Source organism: Pseudophryne corroboree, chromosome 2 (genome assembly GCF_028390025.1).
Source record: "Pseudophryne corroboree isolate aPseCor3 chromosome 2, aPseCor3.hap2, whole genome shotgun sequence".
Classification (NCBI taxonomy): domain Eukaryota; kingdom Metazoa; phylum Chordata; class Amphibia; order Anura; family Myobatrachidae; genus Pseudophryne; species Pseudophryne corroboree.
Window position 1 is genome coordinate 88,338,126 of NC_086445.1, and position 21,495 is coordinate 88,359,620.

General features: G+C 45.4%; 1 protein-coding gene across 2 annotated transcripts in view; it reads left to right on the forward strand.

Annotated features, from left to right (window-relative positions):
- Positions 1 to 21,495, forward strand: part of CNTN5 (contactin 5) — a 2,165,994-nt gene that overhangs the window by 1,258,355 nt on the left and 886,144 nt on the right. For both annotated transcript variants that reach the window (XM_063951497.1, XM_063951498.1), the window contains exon 5: positions 9,073 to 9,300. In XM_063951497.1, coding sequence (XP_063807567.1) covers positions 9,073 to 9,300 — 228 coding nt within the window. The remainder of the gene's footprint in view (positions 1 to 9,072; positions 9,301 to 21,495) is intronic.

The following is a 21,495-nucleotide window of genomic DNA, read 5'->3' on the forward strand; positions in this document are numbered from 1 at the left end:
CGGGCTATTACTGTGGTGTAATGTGAATAATGGGCTTTTACTGTAATGTAACATGTATAATGGGTTATTACTGTGGGGTGTAACATGTATAAGGGGCACTTACTGTGGGGTGTAATGTGTATAAGGGGCACTTACTGTGGGGTGTAATGTGTGTAAGGGGCACTTCCTGTGGGGTGTAATGTGTATAAGGGGCACTTACTGTGGGGTGTAACATGTATAAGGGGCACTTACTGTATGGTGTACCGTGTATAAGAGGCACTAACTGTGTGGTGTAACGTGTGTAAGGGGCTCTTACTGTGGTGTAACATGTATAATGGGTTCGTACTGTGTGGTGTAACATGTATAATGGGCTCGTACTGTGTGGTGTAACATGTATAAGGGGATCTTACTGTGTGGTGTAATTTGAATAAAGGACACTACTGTGCGGTGTAATGTGAACTGTTACTATGCAGTGGCCATGTTCCTTCCTCGTGAAGCCATGTCCCTATATTTTTGGCACACACCTTTGCTGTGCACTGTCAATATTTGAACATGAAGGGGGGAAATAATACATTGGTATTTAACTTTTTTTTGTTTACATTTTTATTAATACTGTATTATTTATCATTATTGTAGACAAAATGACACTTAATAACGATTACAACACATACTGCTGTGCCAGGTGTTGAATGTAGGTAAATAATGCTACATTTTTATATTTAAACTTGCTTAACCACTTGCCTGGCATGGTCGCATCAGATGCGACCATACCTGCAAGTGCTCTATCTGACCTGGTCGCACAGGATGCGACCAGTCAGATAGAGATGTTAGCAGCGGCGAGGAAGGGAAACTTCCCTCCGCTGCTGTTGTCAGAGGGACCGGAAGGCCCTTCCAGCGGCTGCAGACAATAGCAGCCACTGGTAAGTGTAAACCAACCCCCCCAAGCCACCCTCAAGCCACCCCCAGCCGCCCTCTGTGTACCTGGCAGCTGTCCGAGGTGTAAAAACTAAAGTCGCAATGGTCACGATGTTGCCAATGTTCCCAATCGATGTTCGATGTTTTGGGAAAAGAATATTTAAAAAAAAAGTAAACTTTTATTTTTTTAACTAAAATCATTTTGGATAGGGTAAATTCATGTTCTTCACCTAATTCACTCATATAAAAAAAAACGACAATTTCAGAAGCTGTTTTTGGCGGAAAAAAATTGCCAGTTAAGTGGTTAACTTGAGTCAGAGCATCTCTTCGGTATTAACTGACTTATTAGAATGTTTACAGCAGCACTGAATGTTTCCGGAAATGAATGTGCTGATCTTGTAAAAGGCAGTGAGTGCTACATGTCCAGATATGTAATACACCTTTCACATTGCAAATATAACCTGGGCTATTGCCAGATTGTTGCTGGGTCAACCCCTATCAAGGTGCAGTGTGAAAGCGCCAAAGTGAATAACTCGGGTTGAGCAACCCGGCATTTCAACCTGGGTTAAAAGAAGGGTTAAACACAGGTCGGACCTGGGTCATTGTGCAGTGTGAAAGCCTCTGACCCGGGATATTCAACCCGGGCTCAGAAAAAGGTGCTGATTGGCTGTTTATGTGTCTACTCAGAGCAGTCCCCAGCCCCTCCTTTTATTTCCTGTGTAACCTCATCAATGTGAGCCAGAAAAGTCCATTTTAAATCACATCACAGTGTTTAACATGGGTGACCCGGGTTCAGTGTGATACCCCTTTCACACCGCACAAATAACCCAGTATCGACCCGGCATATTGTCGGGTCGACACGGGTCACTGTGCGGTGTGAAAGCGCCAAGTCCGAATTCCTGAGTCGAATACCGGGTCAGTGGTTGAATCAACCCGGGTTATAAGCAGTGTTATACCCGGGTTTAATACCAGGTCAGTGGTTGCATAAACGGATTCCTGGGTCAATGCGACCCGGGACCCGTTTACTAGATAGGGAGAGGTGGCGTGGAGATGAGCTCATCTCCCAGAGCCGCCTCCACCTCCGCCCCCGGCTCTGACCCCCACCGCTATGGCAACCAACCCGGCATATTGCCGAGTCTGGAAGCCAGCGAAAGGGGTAGGAGAGTCTCCAATGCCGGATCCCACCCGATAAGGACCCATTTCCAATCCCCGGGTGGGATCTGGCATTGGAGATGTGAAAGGGGTATGAAAGGCACCAACACGGGAATAACCCAGGTCGAAACTGCAATGTGAAAGGCCTGCTTGGACCCGGGTTAGACCTGGGTTCAAAAGTCTGGTCCAACCTGGGTTTGCAATCTGAAAGCGGTATTATTGTGCAATTGAAGAATGAGCTACATGTGACAAGGACAGTATCAAGATGTGAGGAGGGAAATGGAAGAAACAGGAAGCCATAAACAGATAGCACAGCCCAACATGTGTTTTGATGCCGAGGATTTTTGAGCTGATTTTATGTATATTTGGTGTGCATAGTCTAAAAATATTTTCTAGAATATTTTAGTGACATCAATAAAACATACTAACATTACAGTAAAACTATAGTGACTCAAATAACATCCTTTTCTTCAAAATAATAAAATGAAACCATAAATGAAAATTAATTCAGGAAGCTTCTTTTGTGGGACATTCTTGAATGGACTTTTTTTGGACAGTCTCTTTGTAAGTTCCAACTGTAATCTGCCATCATATGTATATCCCATCTTCCCTGGTAGCAATCTTCCATTGTTTTAATGTCCTGGTGAACTCTTTCACCTTGCTTTTCGCTCATATCACCCAAATTTTCTGTGAAACAGTCCAAGTGGCTGTGTAAGTAATGAACTTTTATGCTCATATTACATCCAAGGTCTCTGAAATTAATGAGCATGTTGTTTACTAGCTCAGCATAGTTTTGAGCTTTGTGGTTGCCCAGAACGTTTCTGACAACCAGGACGAATGACGTCCTACTCAGGTTGAAGTTCGCCCAGATGGCGATGTGCCGCGGCCTAGTAATGCGCAAAAAGTATAGCTGAGAGACAAAAACTGTTTCCGTATTTGGAATTAGAATATAACCAAAATCAATACTAACATACCAGGCATCAAACACATTTTTGTTGTTGTTGTTGGCCAGTGTAATGGAAGTAGAAGGAGCCTCTAGTAACACAGAGTATGGCCGGGATATAATGAAGTGCAAATTCAGTGGCTGTGTAGGATGCCGGCTGAATTCAGATGTTTTTTTTTTAAGGACCAACAAGTACAAAACTAATCTCGGACTTCATTAGATCCTGGCCAATATCAAAAGATGAGTGATGTGTTAGCGAGGACAGGAGGACAGGGGTGTGTGTGACAGGAGCAGTTACATGATATGAGGAGGGGAATGGAGGCAACAGGAAGCCATACACTGAGAGTTATATAGTGGAAGGAGCAGGGTCCCCAGCAGCACAGAGTATATCAGGAGAGGAGTGATGTGTTATTGAGGACAAGGCTGCAAGTGACGGGCACTGACATGATGTGAGGAGGAGAATGGAGGCAACAGGAATCCACAGACTGAGGTATATACAGTATAGTGGAAGGAGCAGGGTCCCCAGCAGCACAGAGTATATCAGGAGAGGAGCAGTGGCGTGCGGTGAGGTCAGTGGCTGGTGAGGCACTGCAGCCATAATGTCCGCCGAATCCCACCGATGACCCCTACCGCCGCTGAGCCAATGCCCGCGACTGCCCCTGAGCCAATGCCCGCTACCCCCACCACCGCCTTACAAATTCGCCCACACATCAACTGCCCTGGCACTCCCCCACTATTTCGCATCTCAGTCCGATGCCGCCACTGCTGCCAATGCCCGCAGCCTGCCTGCTCATTAAACTTGTGATGAGCAGGCGGCTAATATATTGTAAATTTTTATAGAATAAAATAAATTACTGTTTGGGACTGGGGAGGGAGTGGGAGGAGAACATGAATGCAATTTTGTTGTCCAGAGTTTCCATTAACTTAATAGCACCGTGGGTGTGGCACTATTAAGTTAATGGAAGTCCTGGACAACAAAATAGCCAGCAGTGGGTGACAGGGAGAGGGTGACGCTAGAGAGAGGGTGACAGCTGTGGATGACAGAGAGTGGGTGACGCCAGGGAGAGGGTGACAGGAAGAGCGTGACGCCAGGGAGAAGGTGACAGAAGGGGCGTGACGCCAGGGAGAGGGTGACAGCAGTGGATGATGCCAGGGAGAGGGTGACAGCAGTGGATGATGCCAGGGAGAGGTTGATGGGGAGGGTGACGCAAGGGAGAGGGTGGCAGCAGTGGGTGACAGGGAGTAACGCCAGGGAGATGGTGATTGCAGGGAGAGGACGCCAGGGAGAGGGTGACAGGAAGAGCGTGATGCCAGGGAGAGGGTGACAGCAGTGGATGATGCCAGGGAGAGGGTGACGGGGTGGGTGACGCAAGAGAGAGGGTGGCAGCAGTGGGAGAGAGGGAGTAATGCCAGGGAGAGGGTGATTGCAGGGAGAGGGCGCCAGGGAGAGAGTAACGACAGAAAGAAGGTGACGCCAGGGAGAGGGTGACAGCAGTGGATGATGCCAGGGAAAGGATGACGGGGAGGGTGGCAGTAGTGGGTGCCTGGGAGTGACGCCAGGGAGAGGGTGATGACAGGAAGAGGGTGACAGTAGTGGGTGACAGGGAGAGGGTTACGCTAAAGCGAGTGTGACATTAGTGGGTGACAGGGAGAGGGAGATCTGCATTGCCCTGCACCCTTGAGGGCTTGCAACAGCAGTTGGACACCTTCCTGGTAGCATTCCAGACTATCCTGGTACCCGTAACTTCAATCTAGTTCCACTGCCCGCCTGAGCACTACCCCTGTCGATGTCTCTAAATGGTCAGGCCAGACATGCAGGGAGCAGTGGTCACTATTCTCTCCCCCCCCCTCCCTCCCGCTATTTTTATTACCGTTGCTTACAATTCCCCCCCCCCTGCTCCTGCTCCGTCTATTGCCGGTGATTACACTCCCCCATCAACCCGCCCCTATCCCCACTCCCCCTACCGCTCCGGATCTCTGACACTCACGAGGCCGGCGCTGTCCAGCAGGTCCCAGGGGCCACCTGTAGTGGTGCCAACTGTGACTGGCCCGTGCCGCGGTTGAGAGTCATCCGGCATAGGAGGGGGTGAGTCAGCCCGATCAACTGCGCCAGGCGGGTCTCCGAGAGTAAGGAACTGGGGTGCAGCGAGGAGGAAGGTGGCTGGGAGGGCAGCTGATGTGGAGGGGTTGTCACGGCATAGCAGCGGCTGCGGGTGATAATACCCACAGCCGCCACCGGTGCAATGTAAAAGGATGTCCGGCGCCCAATCACCTCCTCCACAGTGACAGGGGCGTGCTTTCATATGGGCTGAAAGCACGCCCCTGTCAAAGAGGCACTCATACTAGTGCCGCTTAGAGGGCTTTTTTTAACTGGGATTTTACTTCCCGCTGCTTGGCCCCGCCCTCTACTTCCGGACCTTTTACATTGTCAGCGGGAGGCACCGACACACGGAAAAAAATGATTAAAATAATACAAATATACTTATGACACAAAATCTGTGTCATAAGTATCTTCTTTGTATTATTTTAAGCATTAATAACAGGGGAGGCACTGCCTCCCCTGACTGCACGTCCCTGGAGAGGAGTGATGTGTTATTGAGGACAGGGCTGCATGTGACAGGGGCAGTGACATGATGTGAGGAGGGGAATGGGGGCAACAGGAAGCTACAGACATAGTTATATAGTGGAAAGAACAGAGTCCCCCAGCAGCACAGAGTAAATCAGGTGATGAGTGATGTGTTATTGAGGACAGGGATGTATGTGACTGGGCAGTGACATGATGTGAAGAGGGGAATGGGGGCAGCAGAAAGCCACAGACTGAGATATATATAGTGGAAGGAGAAGGGTCCCTACCAGCACAGAGTATATAAGGAGATGAGTGATGTGAAATTGAGGACAGAGCTGCATGTGACAGGGGCAGTATTATGATGTGTGACATGATGTGAAGAGGAGAATGGAGACAGCAGGAAGTCACAGACTGAGAGATATATAGTGGAAGGAGAAGATTCCCCAGCAGCACAGAGTATATCAGGAGATGAGTGATGTCTTAGTGAGGACAGGGCTGTATGTGACAGGGACAGTGACATGATGGGGTATATTTACTAAGGTCCCGATTTTGACTGAGATGCCGTTTTTTCTTCAAAGTGTCATCTCGGTAATTTACTAAGCAAAAATCACGGCAGTGATGAGGGCATTCGTAATATTTTGGAAGTCCTAGGAAAAAAACACGAATCAATACACCATCGGTCAAATACGCCTGCAATTTGGTAGAAATCGGGAATTTACTAAAAAGTGCAAATCACAAACACTGCCGACAATAGCCAAACACTGCCGTGCAGAAATACAATTCGTAAAAAAGTGCTAAAAAAAAACAGACCTGCTTTTTTATCCCGTGTTTGGATAGGCATGCAGGGATCCATGTGATCCGTGCATGTTTATCAGTGGGAAGGGGATGGGAAAGTGTTAATTTTTTGAAAAAAAATTGCGTGGGGTCCCCCCTCCTAAGCCAAACCAGCCTCGGGCTCTTTGAGCCGGTCCTGGTTGCAAAAATATGGGAAAAAAATTGACAGGGGTTCCCCCATATTTAAACAACCAGCACCGGGCTCTGCGCCTGGTCCTGGTTCCAAAAATACGGGGACAAAAAGCGTAGGGGTCCCCCGTATTTTTGAAACCAGCACCGGGCTCCACTAGCTGGACAGATAATGCCACAGCCGGGGGTCACTTTTATACAGCGCCCTGCGGCCGTGGCATTAAATACCCAACTAGTCACCCCTGGCCGGGGTACCCTGGAGGAGTTGGAACCCCTTCAATAAAGGGGTCCCCCCCCCTCCAGCCACCCAAGGGCCAGGGGTGAAGCCCGAGGCTGTCCCCCCCATCCAATGGGCTGCGGATGGGAGGCTGATAGCCTTTGTTGTAAGTTATGAATATTGTTTTTAGTAGCAGTACTACAAGTCTCAGCAAGCCTCCCCCGCAAGCTGGTACTTGGAGAACCACAAGTACCAGCATGCGGCGGAAAACCGTGCCCGCTGGTACCTGTAGTACTACTACTAAAAAAATACCCCAATAAAGACATAACACACACACCTTGAAAGTATAACTTTAATGCATACATACACACCACCATATACACATACTTACCTTATGTTCACACGAGGGTCGGTCCTCTTCTCCATGTAGAAGCCATGGTGTACCTGTTGAAAAAAATTCTACTCACCAAATCCAGTGTAGAGGGCTCCTCGGGTAATCCATTTGTAATCCACGTACTTGTAAAAATAAAAAAACGGACACCCGACCACGAACTGAAAGGGGCCCCATGTTTTCACATGGGACCCCTTTCCCCGAATGCCAGAAACCCCCTCTGACTTAAGTCTAAGAGGGTTTCATCAGCCAATCAGGGAGCGCCACGTTGTGGCACCCTCCTGATCGGCTGTGTGCTCCTGTACTGTCTGACAGGCGGCACACGGCAGTGTTACAATGTAGCGCCTATGCGCTCCATTATAACCAATGGTGGGAACTTTGTGGTCAGCGGTGAGGTTACTTTCGGTCACCCGCTGACCACAAAGTTCCCACCATTGGTTACAATGGAGCGCATAGGCGCTACATTGTAACACTGCCGTGTGCCGCCTGTCATACAGTACAGGAGCACACAGCCGATCAGGAGGGTGCCACAACGTGGTGCTCCCTGATTGGCTGATGGAACCCTCTTAAACTTAAGTCAGAGGGGGTTTCTGGCATTCGGGGAAAGGGGTCCCATGTGAAAACATGGGGCCCCTTTCAGTTCGTGGTCGGGTGTCCGTTTTTTTATTTTTACAAGTACGTGGATTACAAATGGATTACCCGAGGAGCCCTCTACACTGGATTTGGTGAGTAGAATTTTTTCCACAGGTACCCCATGGATTCTACATGGAGAAGAGGACCGACCCTCGTGTGAACATAAGGTAAGTATGTGTATATGGAGGTGTGTATGTATGCATTAAAGTTATACTTTCAAGGTGTGTGTGTTATGTCTTTATTGGGGTATTTTTTTTGTAGTAGTACTACAGGTACCAGCGGGCACGGTTTTCCGCCGCATGCTGGTACTTGTGGTTCTCCAAGTACCAGCTTGCGGGGGAGGCTTGCTGGGACTTGTAGTACTGCTACTAAAAACAATATTCATAACTTACAACAAAGGCTATCAGCCTCCCATCCGCAGCCCATTGGATGGGGGGGACAGCCTCGGGCTTCACCCCTGGCCCTTGGGTGGCTGGAGGGGGGGACCCCTTGATTGAAGGGGTTCCCCCTCCTCCAGGGTACCCCGGCCAGGGGTGACTAGTTGGGTATTTAATGCCACGGCCGCAGGGCGCTGTATAAAAGTGACCCCCGGCTGTGGCATTATCTGTCCAGCTTGTGGAGCCCGGTGCTGGTTTCAAAAATACGGGGGACCCCTACGCTTTTTGTCCCCCGTATTTTTGGAACCAGGACCAGGCGCAGAACCCGGTGCTGGTTGCTTAAATATGGGGGAACCCCTGTCAATTTTTTTCCCATATTTTTGCAACCAGGGCCGGCTCAAAGAGCCCGAGGCTGGTTTGGCTTAGGAGGGGGGACCCCACGCAATTTTTTTTTTAAGTTTAAACATTTTTTTTTTTTTTACAAGGTGCACAATAAAGCCCAGCACGGATCTCTCAGATCCGTCCGAGATTCATTGTATTAAAGTCGGCAGTGTTTTACAAGTCACTCACGTAAAACACTGCCTAAAAAAACGAATGACATCGACATCGGTAAAACCGAAAATGCAGAATACGGCAGCTTAGTAAATTAGTCGTAATCAATTCAAAAAGTTGCATATTTACACTTTCGATGTCATTCGTGATTGAACTTTGACCTTAAACGGGAAAATACGATTCTTAGTAAATTTATCCCGATGTGAGGAGGGGAATGAAGGCAGCAGGAAGCCACAGACAGAGTTATATAGTGGGAGGAGCAGGGTCCTTACAATAGCTTACTTCATAATAATTCCTGCTGTTTAGAAATTACTTCTGTAAATTATTTATATTCAAAACTTTCAGTATTAATATTTTTGTCTTGTTTCAATCTGCTTTTTCCAGACTTTGCCAGCGCTATTCCTGGACAGCAGACCTCATATGCTGCAATATTAAGGCGAAAATCAGGGAGCTCATATATGTCATTATTTAACTCCAAGAACAGACCGAGATTTAGTGGTTCCTCATTTGAAACTATTGGTCAATCGTCGCAAACCGGGAGAGAAAGAGCAAACCATTACAGTCCTCCAACACATCTCTACCACCTTTCAGATGGATTTCGGCAAGACGACCGTGAGTCTAACCGTGTTTGTTGTGAGATTTATATTTCTTAAATGTAAGAAATTTTGTGTCTCGTCCAAGTATAAGCCAGGAATTTTTGGAGGTAAAATAGTCCCTTTACTTAAACTGTGCTTTGTGCAACCTGCAATACATTCAATGAAGTAGAACAAAATAAAAAATGAATAAATACAATAAATAATATTGAACCTGTGCCAGTCCAGAGCAGTAATAGTAGAGACAAACCTAGGTTTGGTGGGACAGTCCTCATTCACGACCAGAAAAGAGGAGAAATCATCTAAAAGAGTAGGTTTATGGGATGATCAGGCAGTATTTGGAAGGATCTGGGTGGACTTTGGGTGGATATGAGTGGGGTTTCAGCAGTACAGGAGTGGGACTTATCTTTGTGCATTACTGCAACTTTTGAAATCATTGTGTATTGCGGTATACATAAAGCAAATTTCTTTTATACCATTAGTATAATAATTTTTTACATTGGTGTAAACTAGAAGCATTTGGTCATGATCATTGAGGAATAATATATATACTTGTATTCTGCATACTGTAGGTTTAGATTTTCACAAAATCAGAACAAGAATAATGTAACTGCAACCACTTAATCTCCAAAGGTTCTTTTCACATATATATATATATACCGGTCTATACATACAGGTATATCCACATTACAAGTATATCTACGGCAACAGATTTATATAATGTCATTTGGAATGCTTTCGCCTAATCGGCAGTACTCACAGGGGCATTGAATTAATTAGAAATCCAGCAAAGATTAATCTGTGAGATCATATGGCTCTCATAGGTCAGTCATGAGTGCATGTTATAAAGTACTTTGTAGTGTTTGGGGATTCAAAGTGTTAAGAGGTCGAGATATAATCTTGCTTGAGTAGGGTTCCCTTGAGTCATGGGCTTTCCAGGGAAGTCCTCATTTTCCACTAGACATCTCTAACACTATACTGTTAGGTAAATGTATGAAGCAGTGATAAGAGTGGAGAAGTGAGCCAGTGGAGAAGTTGCCCATGGCAACCAATCAGTTGCTCCGTACCGTTGTATAGTATGCAAATTATAAATGTTACGTCAATGCTGGGCAACTTCTCCATTGGCTCACTTCTCCACTCTTATCACTGCTTCATACATTAACCCGTGTATACTGTACATTCCAATAAGTCAGAATTCTCATGCACTCAAAGTTTCTTGCGGAATGATGATGGATGTTCCAAGGAGTAGGGCCACTCTAGAATAGTCCTCAAGACTTTTCTAGTCTTGAGAAGGGGTGATCATTGCGCAAGAGAGGTCAGATGTTTACTTGGTTGATGCAGAGATGCCAATGCAGCTTGCAATTTTTACCGCATGCTTCTATGGCCAATTCAGAGATATATGTAACTTGAACTCTGTGTCAGATGTGGAAATGTAGATGGATGTTGCAGATATCTACATAAAGTGCATGCTCCATAGAGAGATATAACTAACTGTGCTTGAGCCGGAGAAGCATACACACACAATGGAGTTTGCAAGTGCGGACAGATTGATCTGTCGACTTCTGGGCAGTAACTGGGCAGCGACCATGCAGATGTACTGAACTGTACCTTCTTGTGGGAGTGTCCCTGGTATTAAAGCCGATTTCCATGATTGAACTTCGAGTGTAAAATACAGTGGGCGCAATGACCTCCCACATGCAGACGCTTGGATCTGTGGCATACTGTACATGGACGGATTGATTCTAGGGAAGTAAGTAGCTGTCCACGGCTAATGTGCTCTAATCATGGTGAAGGCTATGAAAGTATGCGGTGTGGGGGGGTTTGGTATGGTTGTGTAGATGCTTACAACACAGCATATGGACAATTAGTACCAAGCACACAATGCGGGGGTATCAGGCACCTTCTAATTGACCCTAATTTGTGGTATAAAATAGCACCTATTATACATTATAAAAGTACTGAAACTTAAGTCACCAAAAAGTTCTGTGAGCATATAAAAGTACCACACTGCAGACCAAGAGCCAAATGTAATAGTGTCCAAGTTTGTAAAATGAGCAAGTTTAGCGCTAAACTCGCACATTTTTACAACTCAGACAATGTAATAGGATGCAGAACATGCAAATTCACGTTTCCTGAAATCCGAAGCTTGCAATGGCAAACCTCGCATCTAGATGTTTTTGCCATTGTAGACCAGTGACGTGCGGTGACGTCAATGGCTGGTGAGGCACTGGCCAGTAGTACCACACCCAAAGGGGTGGGGAAATAATGCTGCGATCCGCGATTGTCAGAAATGAATACATATATGTATGTATTAAGGAAATCTAATAATTTTGTAGTGTAAGAGGTGTCATACTGGGCTCTAGGTACATACTGTAAATGATCATCCAGCGCTCCCTTAAGCTAATCAAGCAAATTCCAATCTAATTTGATAGATTACTATATAATAGAAGCAAGGGGCTAATTGTATGTAACAGTAATATAATAGTACTAGAACTTATGTTAAATGCAGTAATAGTTAAATTGCCAGACCTTCATGCACTGATAAAATGGAATAAAACCAAATAACATGTACAGTACATCTACAAACAAGCACACACAGGCATACTAAATATATACAGTATAATGTAAATACAGTAGCTCCCTTTGGATGGAGTGCATAAGCAGAGCCGGCCATAGGCATAGGCAAACTAGGCAATTGTCTAGGGCATTTGATATGCCTAGGGGCATCAGCAGCTTCTGCTGATTAAAATGATATGTGGCATGCCTATATTCTGTGTGTAGCATTTCATATGCACATACAGCCACAGTCTCACACAGCATATAGGCATTCTGCATATCATTTTAATCAGCAGAAGCTGCTTGTGCATCGTAGCCACATACCAATGCAAATAAGATGCATTTTCATTAAAAAAAGATGCCCGACGTTAGCATTGAGAAAAGATTTATGAGGACACATCTGTATCCAAGCAGAGGCAGACGTCACAGTGTTAGGGCAGTGTGAGTGCTGTGTGCATGTGAGTGGGTTGGTTGTGCAGTAGTGTTTGGAATATGTGTAAGGAGCATTATGTGTGTCATGTAAAAATGCATTAATAATATGCAACATATGTGTAAGGGGCACTGTGTGTCATGTGTATAAGGGCATTAATAATGTGCAGCATATGTGTAACAGGGTACTACTGTATGTGTGTCATTATGTGTATAGGGGCACTAATAATGTGCAGCAAATGTGTAGGGGGCACTATGCATGTAATTATGTGTATAAGGGCATTAATAATGTGCAGCATATGTGTAAGGGACATTATGTGTAAAAAGGCATTAATAAAGGTTGTAATAATGTGTAAGGCGCATTATGTTTATAAGGACATTAATAATGTGTCTCATATGTGTAAGGGGCATTACTGTGCGGAATTATGTGTATAAATGCATTACTAATGTGTGGCATTATGTGTATAATGTGCTCTACTATGTGGCGTTGCATATAGAAAGGGCACTACTGTGTCGTCTGATGTGAATAAAGAGCAATAGGGAGTGGTGTAATGTGAATAAGGAGCAATTCAGTGTGATGTAATGTGAATAAGGGGCTCTACTGTGAGGAGTAACGTTCATAAGGTAAAGTGATACTACTGTGAGATGTAATATGAATTATGGACACTATTGCATGATCAAATGTGAATAAAGTTGCAGTACTGTGTGGCATAATTGAAATTGGGGTTACTATTGTGTGGCCATGCCCCTTGCCAGCAAAAACACACTCCTTTTTGGGCTGTGCGCCAAATGTACCTATTTAAAATATAGGGGGTACAAACCCCAAAATAGGGGACTGCTATGGGTGAGGGGTGATGGTGCTGGGAAAGAGGTGCAAGATCAGAGGCGGAACTAGCGGTGGTGCTAGGGGGCATCAGCCAAAATTTTGCCTAGGGCATCATATTGGTTAGGGCTGGCTCTGTGCATGAGCCTAAGTCACTGAGGGAAGATGGAATAGAGAGCTGTAACTCTTCCACGCTGTGAGTTTCTGCACAGCTCTAAAACACTGTTGGGACACCGCAGTAGATCTGTGGGAGCACCACGTCTAGACACCGACTCTTCATGTTAGGGAAAGTTAGGGTGAGCTGCGGCAGTCTGGGGGCCGATGGAACCGCTCGTCAATATAACTCCATGGAGCAGCAGGTGGGGAGTGGAGGGGGTAAGGGTCAGATACAGAGAACACTAGAGATCACCGCCAGTGCAGAGTCACCAGAGCCCACTGCAGAAGGCTTTCAGAATCACGCGACTGTCGGACAGGCAGTATCACAGTCCGAAAGGTCCACAGGGGTACATGTAACACCTGGAGCTGTACTAAGGGGAGATATTAGCTGAGCTGTAATGATGGGGCAGATGCATAGGGGCTGGTCCTGCCGGAGAACGAGGGGAGAATAGTGAGAGGCAATGTAACCAGGAATCCTTTGTCAGTTATCCAATCAGCAAGGACAGGAAGCGGTATGTTACACCCCTGGGTCCATCTATGTTAATTATCAGCTATTACATCTGCCTGAGAGGGGCGTGCCTTGATGTGTACTCAAGGTACAGCCCTGTGATGAGGCAGATGTACAGCTGCCTCAACTCCAATGTTTTCTCACTGCACTTTTCCTGCCCGCAGCTGTGGCCCCGCCCCCCGCTTCAGATAGTTTGTAATTGTCTGCTGGGGGCAGCGCTCTCGCTGCCTCACATAAAGATTCAGCTAGGTTTTCAGTAAAAAAATTAACAGATTAATACAAAAAAGTCAATATAACACAGAATCTGTGTTATCAATCTCTTCTTTGTATTTTTCTAATCATCAGGCCAGAAAATGACAGGTGAGGCTCTGCCTCCCCTGACTGCACGTCCCTGTTGTAGACATACAACTCAATGTAAAAGGGTGCGAGTTGTAAATTCACACCTTAAACATTACCAAAAAATTGCAAAGAAATTGACCAGCTTCTGGCTGGCGAGTTTGATAAGATCCTAGCATGCTTCTGTCTGGAAAAGATAACAAATAATGAAAACTGGAAACCTAAAAATGATGTGATATCCCCCGAGGAGTGGCCCTAAGGTCTTTGGCTGGTCCTGGTTAAAAAAAAAAAATTGACTGAGGTCCCATGTATTTTACCAGTCAGCATCAGGCTCTTGGACCGGTCCTGGTTTAAAAAATATGGGGGGAAAAGATGTTGGGGTCCCCCATATTTTTAAACTAGCATCAGGCTCCACTAGCCTAGCAGATAATGCCACAGCCCAGGGACATGCTTATATTGGCCCCTCTATTGAAACCTGGTGGTGAGAACAGCTACATTGCATCCTATGTAAACCACAAGTTTCACCTTGTGGTTTCTATCTCTAACATGGAAGTTTCCCACTATTGAAATCTATGGGAGTGGGCTTGAGTGACAAGCTGCTGCTCACAGCCTATCAGAGAGCAGCTTCTTTAGTGGATCCCAATGCTGGCTCTAAAACTACTGGGAACCCCTACGTCTTTTTACCCCTGTATTTTTAGAGCCAGGACTGGTCCAAGAGCTCAGTGCTGGTTATTAAAATGCAGGGGCACCACAAGCATTTTTTTTACCCTGTGTTTCTTCAACCAGGACTGTCTCAAAGATCCCGGGACTGGTTATGCTTTAGGTGGGGGGGCCTATGTCATTTTTTTTTTGTAACAATTTGTTAACTTTTATTCAGAGAAACATGAACTCGCACCTTGTAATGAAACTTGCATTAAAAAGGTGCGGGTTTAAGAACTAAAAAACTTGCACATATGGCAAGATGTAATGGTGTCTGAGATCACTGGAGGTCTTGGATGCCATTACATCCCACCCATAATTTACAAAGTAAGGTGGCGCTTAGGGTTAGTGGATAAAAAAAACAATTATATACTGCGGTTCAATTAAAACATATCACAATTTATTAAAACATTCCACATATAATATGAGTAAATAAAAAAGCTCTGACGACCTCATAGGAAATCCATCTAGTGGCACTCTCTGAATTCAATGGGGGGGATTCAAATGTCTGAAAAGTCAGTTGGGAGTCTGTTTTTTCCTATCTAATAGACAGGAAAAAACAGACACCCAACCAATGATTCAATCAAAGATTTAAATGACAGCACAATCTGGATACTTTAAAGTGCAGAGAGCTGTCTTCGGTCCTTTTAGGACAAGCAGGCACATAGGCAATGGTTCAAATGTATGCAAAGTTTAAAATCTGGAATAATACCCAGCAATCAGGAGATTAATTACTCAGTCAGACGAGGTATGCTTTCCGTGCAGTACGTTTGTTTCACTTGGTGCCGGTAACCTGGTATGACATGGGATTAGGTGATTTTCTCGACGATTTTCTCAAGCTGGTCCAGAAATAATCTAAATGGTATCCAGAAGTGTTGTCTAAAATGGTTAAAATGGCTTTTCCGTGTGGAACACCCCACACCTTCATCAGGAGCATATGTTATGTACATCCCACCCATAGTCGGACATTGTAATAGCCTAGAACGTAAAAATTTGCAAGCTACTACATTAGCCGAGTTTTTGGACAAACTCGCACCTTTTAATGTGCAAGAACGTGCAGATTTGTCCCGCACAAAAAAACTCAGACCCTATTATATTTCCCCCAAAGGACTTTTATACAGCCCATGGAAAGCCAAGTGGGGGTGTGATATTGGGGTATATGTATCAAGCCTTCTAAAGAGTTAAGTGGACAAATGGAGAAGTTGCCCATAGCAACCAATCAGGTTCTTCCTATAAATTATAGAATGTACTTTTGTATAAAAGTTAGCTAGAAGCTCTCACTGATTTCCTATGGGCAACTGCTCCACTTATCCTATTCTTTACTTTGTAGAAGGCTTAATACACCTCACCCATTCTTCCTTACAATACGTACTGTACGCTTTCCTACTGACCACTAAAAATATTACATTAGATCTCACCGATTATGATAGAAATATTAAGTACAGGAGTTTGTACTTAAATTACCATCGCTAGTGTATTGTCTGGTCCTAACAAATAGCTAAGGTATTTTTCAGTGGGTTCAGAGGTTAGAACTAATGGCCGTTTTTTCAACAACGATGTTTGCCTACACACTGGGCGATTTCAATGGTCAATTTGGCCAATATGACAGTACATACATCCAGTGGCGTAAGTTCGTCCCAGATGCCCGGAGGCAAGATAAATATTGGTCCCCCCACACCTATATTTAGACAAATATATATATATATATATATATATATATATATAAGGCTCTTCTCTCCCCAATTACCAGAGGCAGAGTGCAAATACAGTAGTGAGTGGAATCCGAGGCGAGTGCCTCTTCTAATCACACCACCTCCTCGCAGGGGCAAATTCAGGATTTTTATGTGTGTGATTATGTATGCAGTATATATACAGTACATACACACACACACCACACATGCATATGTCCCCCACATACATAAGCACCACAGAAAATATAGGCTGCTGCAATCATTATAGCCCCCCCACCCCCAGCAAACATTGGCCTGTGCAGTCATCTATTGTAGACCCCACCGCTCTATATACATACTTACCCACCCATACCCCCCCTTCCCCTAGCAAATAATGGCACCTCTGCATGTGCCATTCACAGTGTGGGCGCCGTCTTACCTGTGGTGCGGGAGCAGCGGTTCCCGTCACAGAGCCCCCAGGTCCCGACAGGGAGACGCTATTTCCGCCATTGTGGTTCTCGGTGCAGGAGAGTGACCGCAGCCCTGTGTCCCGGGCAGTGAGGGGGGGACGCGGTGCAGCTGCGCACCTGGGAGCCACACTCTGCCAGGCGGCGAATTCCCGGCACTGAGGTCCTGTCACTGCGCGCTGCCGCTTCGGCTTCCCCTACTAAACGGATCGGCGGGCGGGCTGGCGGAGGGGAGTGTTTCTAGATACTCAAAACACCCCCTCCCTGCTTGCATGTATTCCGCCTCACACATGAGTGTGTCTCCCACAGCAGCACCTCTTCTTGTAGGTGTTGGAACTGGAGACGAAGGAGGTGAGGTGCCCCCTTGAGGCTAGGAGCTCGGCGGCAGCCGACTCCGTTGCCTCCCGGAGTTCCGCCACTGCATACATCTATATCGGCCAAATTGACTTGCATGTATAAACGAGGATAGATCAACGATGAATGACTGCAGGGACGCGCATCGTTCATCGTTGATGCATACACACTGGAAGATATGAACTAATTATTGTTCATTTTTTGACAATATCGTTCATATTTCCCATCGTAATCGCTAAGTGTGTAGGGCCTTTAATATTTTTCATCACTTTCTCTATTTGACAGACCAACCAGTGAAGAGACTGGCATATCGGAGCAGTGATGGAAGAATGGGAGGGAATGAGGATTTAATCAACCATAATAGAGTGGGAATGTGCAAATCTGTTCAATTGGAAGTTACATAGGCCATGGTGAGATAAGGAAATCAGCAAATATTTCCGTTGTCTCAAGGGTACAGAAAGGCCAAACACAAGTCATGTTTCTAGGTTGAAAATGGCAAATAAAAGCTTTGCAGTTACAAATCTAAAACCGTCTAGGAAAACCAGACACACAGGAGCTCCAGCCATAGGATCCCTTTATAACTATCTGCAACTGCATTGCTTTAGTGGAGCTTGGTAAGTGGCATTTTTTAATCAGTAATAGAAAAGCACCGAGAATTGCTTGTGTGGAACGTGCACTCAACAGAACACGGATCTTGTAAAAAGCCAATCTGTCACAGAAATGGCAGTGAGGTTCATGAAAGCACAGATAAGAAGAAAACTTAAATCACATCAATGCAAATCAGCCTCTTTAAATGTGATTACTATTTAAATAAAGAACCCTTCCTAGAGTTTGTATGATGTTGATATTTACCTGCTAAACATTATTAAAATTCACAGTTAAATTACTTCTTAAGAGCTATAACAAATGTGCACATGCATAATGTGATTAACTGCATGCTCCGGAATAACAATATGAATATCAATATACAGAGTTACAAGTGCACAATGTCTTGTTCCATGTCAAGTTCTTATCAGGAAATATTGTTACTGCTGCTCATTTATTGTTGGTGGAGCAAAACAAATTGCTTTGCCTTGTAAGGAAGTTTATAGGCAGCAGTCTTATGGGCCCCAGACCTGTACACTACAACGAAATGTCTGAGGCTGAAGTCGGAGGCGATTTCCCTTGAACTGTCTCGGGAGCTTCCCGGGAGAGGTTCCATAAGATTCCATACGATTTGGTACATTTTGCATGCAATATATCGTATGCGATCCCAGCCATGCCTACGGGAACCGACATATCATGAGTGCAGCACTAACGACCTAGAGTAGTCGAACCGACGCTCACGGGCCGCACATCGGATCGGATGCACAGCCAAAATGTCCGATTTCACCCAATATATCGGCCCGAATGCCCGAATTGGTCTGAAATCGGACATAATCGTTCTAGTGTATGAGGCCCTTTAGAGTAATTTCCAAGCGGAAACGCTGGAATGGTCTAGGAAAGGAATGTCCTGGGGGATTCCAGCCTCTTATGTTAGCTAACAATGGGCCTAATTCAGACCTGATCGCAACAACAAACTTTTTCTCTAGTTGGCAAAACCATCTGCACTGCAGGTGGGGCAGATATAAAGGTGCAGAGAGAGTTAGATTTGGGTGGGGTGTGTTCAAACTGAAATCTAAATTGCAGTGTAAAAATAAAGCAGCCAGTATTTACCCTGCACAGAAACAATATAACCCGCCCAAATGTAACTCTCTCTGCACAGGTTGCATCTGCCCCACCTGCAGTGCACACGGTTTTACCCATTAGAGAAAGATTTTGCTTTTGCAAGCAGGTCTGAATTAGGCCCAAAGCCTTTAACGTCACAACCATGTGGCACACGTAGCAACTTTAAATGCATTGCAACTTCTTGATGTAAATTAAATGAACATTGGAAGGATAAGAAAATGTTAAACCATCACTTGAATGTTCACAATTGGTGTAATATATATGGTCAACAAGTTCTTTTTCACTTACCAGGTAGAATCCCTTGGCTAAGTGGGCACCTGTAATTTCCAGCTAAAAACACCAATTGGTGACTTTGTTGCTATTGCTGTCTACTGAAAGTTTTCATATTTTATTATTCATTCAAGCTACCGTAGGTTTATTTAGATCCGTTTATCTATATACAGTACAGCCATCCAATTGTTTAGCAGTTTACAAATACAGATGTGTCCTCATACACCTTGGCTACAGTCCCACCAAACAGACCCACTCAGCGCACCAGGTCACGGGGATATCTTTGCAGCGCCAAAAGTGTCTTTAGCACTCAAAATGTGCATCTTATTTATATAAATTAAACAAATGGAACCAATAAAACTACTTTATTAGATTGCACTGCTCACTTTGGTGTGTCACACTTGTACATCTGTGTGTGAATTAGTCTGAAGCTATATACGAAGTGTTGTGATACTCCAGCTGAGACTTTCTCTCACACCAAGTTCTGCTGTGCTTCAACTGCGACTTTGTACATCAGAGGTTCTCAAACTCGGTCCTCGGGGGCACACACAGTGCATGTTTTGCAGGTCTCACAGAATCGCAAGTGAAATAATTAGCTCCACCTGTGGACCTTTTAAAATGTGTCAGTGAGTAATTAATACACCTGTGCACCTGCTGGGTTACCTGCAAAACATGCACTGTGTGTGCCCCCGAGGACCAAGTTTGAGAACCTCTGTTGTACATGTTTAAAACTCTTCTGTGAAGTTAAAGTTGCAGCCCAGTATCTCAGTAACTGTGAGTGGTGTTTTGCTGTGCACCATATGGCATGTAGATGCTAGGTGTTTGAGGGCACATCTGTAGGATCAAACTTTTAAATACAACTAAATATTGACTGACAGAATGAGAGGTTAGAGGACCCTACTTGTAATAAGTTTACAATATTTAAGGAAATAGGCGTTTGACACATGCTACAGTATATATTGCATATTTGTTCTGTCAGATTACAGAGGGAAAAAGTATTTAGAGTACAATGTGATCTGGTCACACAGCAACGCTGACCTGGGGATCAGAGGGTTATTTAAGCACAGAAAGAAAACACATAAGTTTTGTGTGAACTGTGTAGAGGGGGTAATTAAATAGAACAGCCGAGGATGGTCAAGACGGTGGTTTGGAAATTTTATAAGCTGCATAAAAAGGTGAGTTTTCAGGGAATACTTGAACGTTTGGAGGCTGTAGGAAAGTGCTGTTACAGTATGTAAGGAATTCATTTTCAGATTCAGGGGTCTATTCATGAAGCAGTGAAATGAGTGGAGAAGTGAGCCAGTGGACAAGTTGCCCATGGCAACCAATCAGCTGCTCTGTGTGATTTTATAGTATGCAAATTATAAATGTTACTTCAATGCTGATTGGTTCTCCACTGGCTCACTTCTCCACAGTTTTCACCGCTTCATGAATAGATCCCTCAGTGACCATCATCTATGTACATAGTGAGGGATTGTGATGGATATTACTGTAGATTGCAAACATTTTAGTGTCATGTACTACACTGTAAGCCCCCTGCACTATGGGGGGTAATTCTGAGTTGAACGTAGCTGTGCTAAATTTAGCACATCTACGATCATTTACTCTGACATGCGGGGGGACGCCCAGCGCGGGGCTAGTCCGCCCTGCATGTCAGGCCCTACCCCTCCCGTCCCGCACAAGTGCAAAAGCATTGCACAGCATTGCTTTTGTACTTGACAAGTTGCTCCCTACTTGTCGCATACCGGGTCACAGCGACTGTGTGTGACATCACGCAGCAGGCGCTTCCCGCCTCCCGCACGGTCCGGCCACGCCTGCATTGCCCGGACCATGCCCCCAAAATGGCAGCCAAACACCACCGGCCCGCCTCCTCCCGCCCAGCGAACGCCTCTGCCTGTGTATCAGGCAAAGGCGATCGCTGGGCTGAGATGCTGATAGCATCTCTGCCATGCACATGTGCACTGCAGCGCATACGCAGGTGCAGTTCAGACCTGATCTCCGGCTGTGCGAAAACGCACACTAGCGATCAGGTCTGAATTAGCCCCCATATACGGGATCGGTATGATTTACCGATGCCCGTGATGCCGGCCGTCATTATAGCGACGCCGGCATCCTGGCCACCAGGATGCTGGCAGAGTGGTGAGCGCTAGTAAGCCCCTTGCGGGCACACTGCGCTCACCACGCTGCGGGCCACAGGTTATATTCTCCCTCTATGGGAGTCGTGGACCCATAGGGAGAA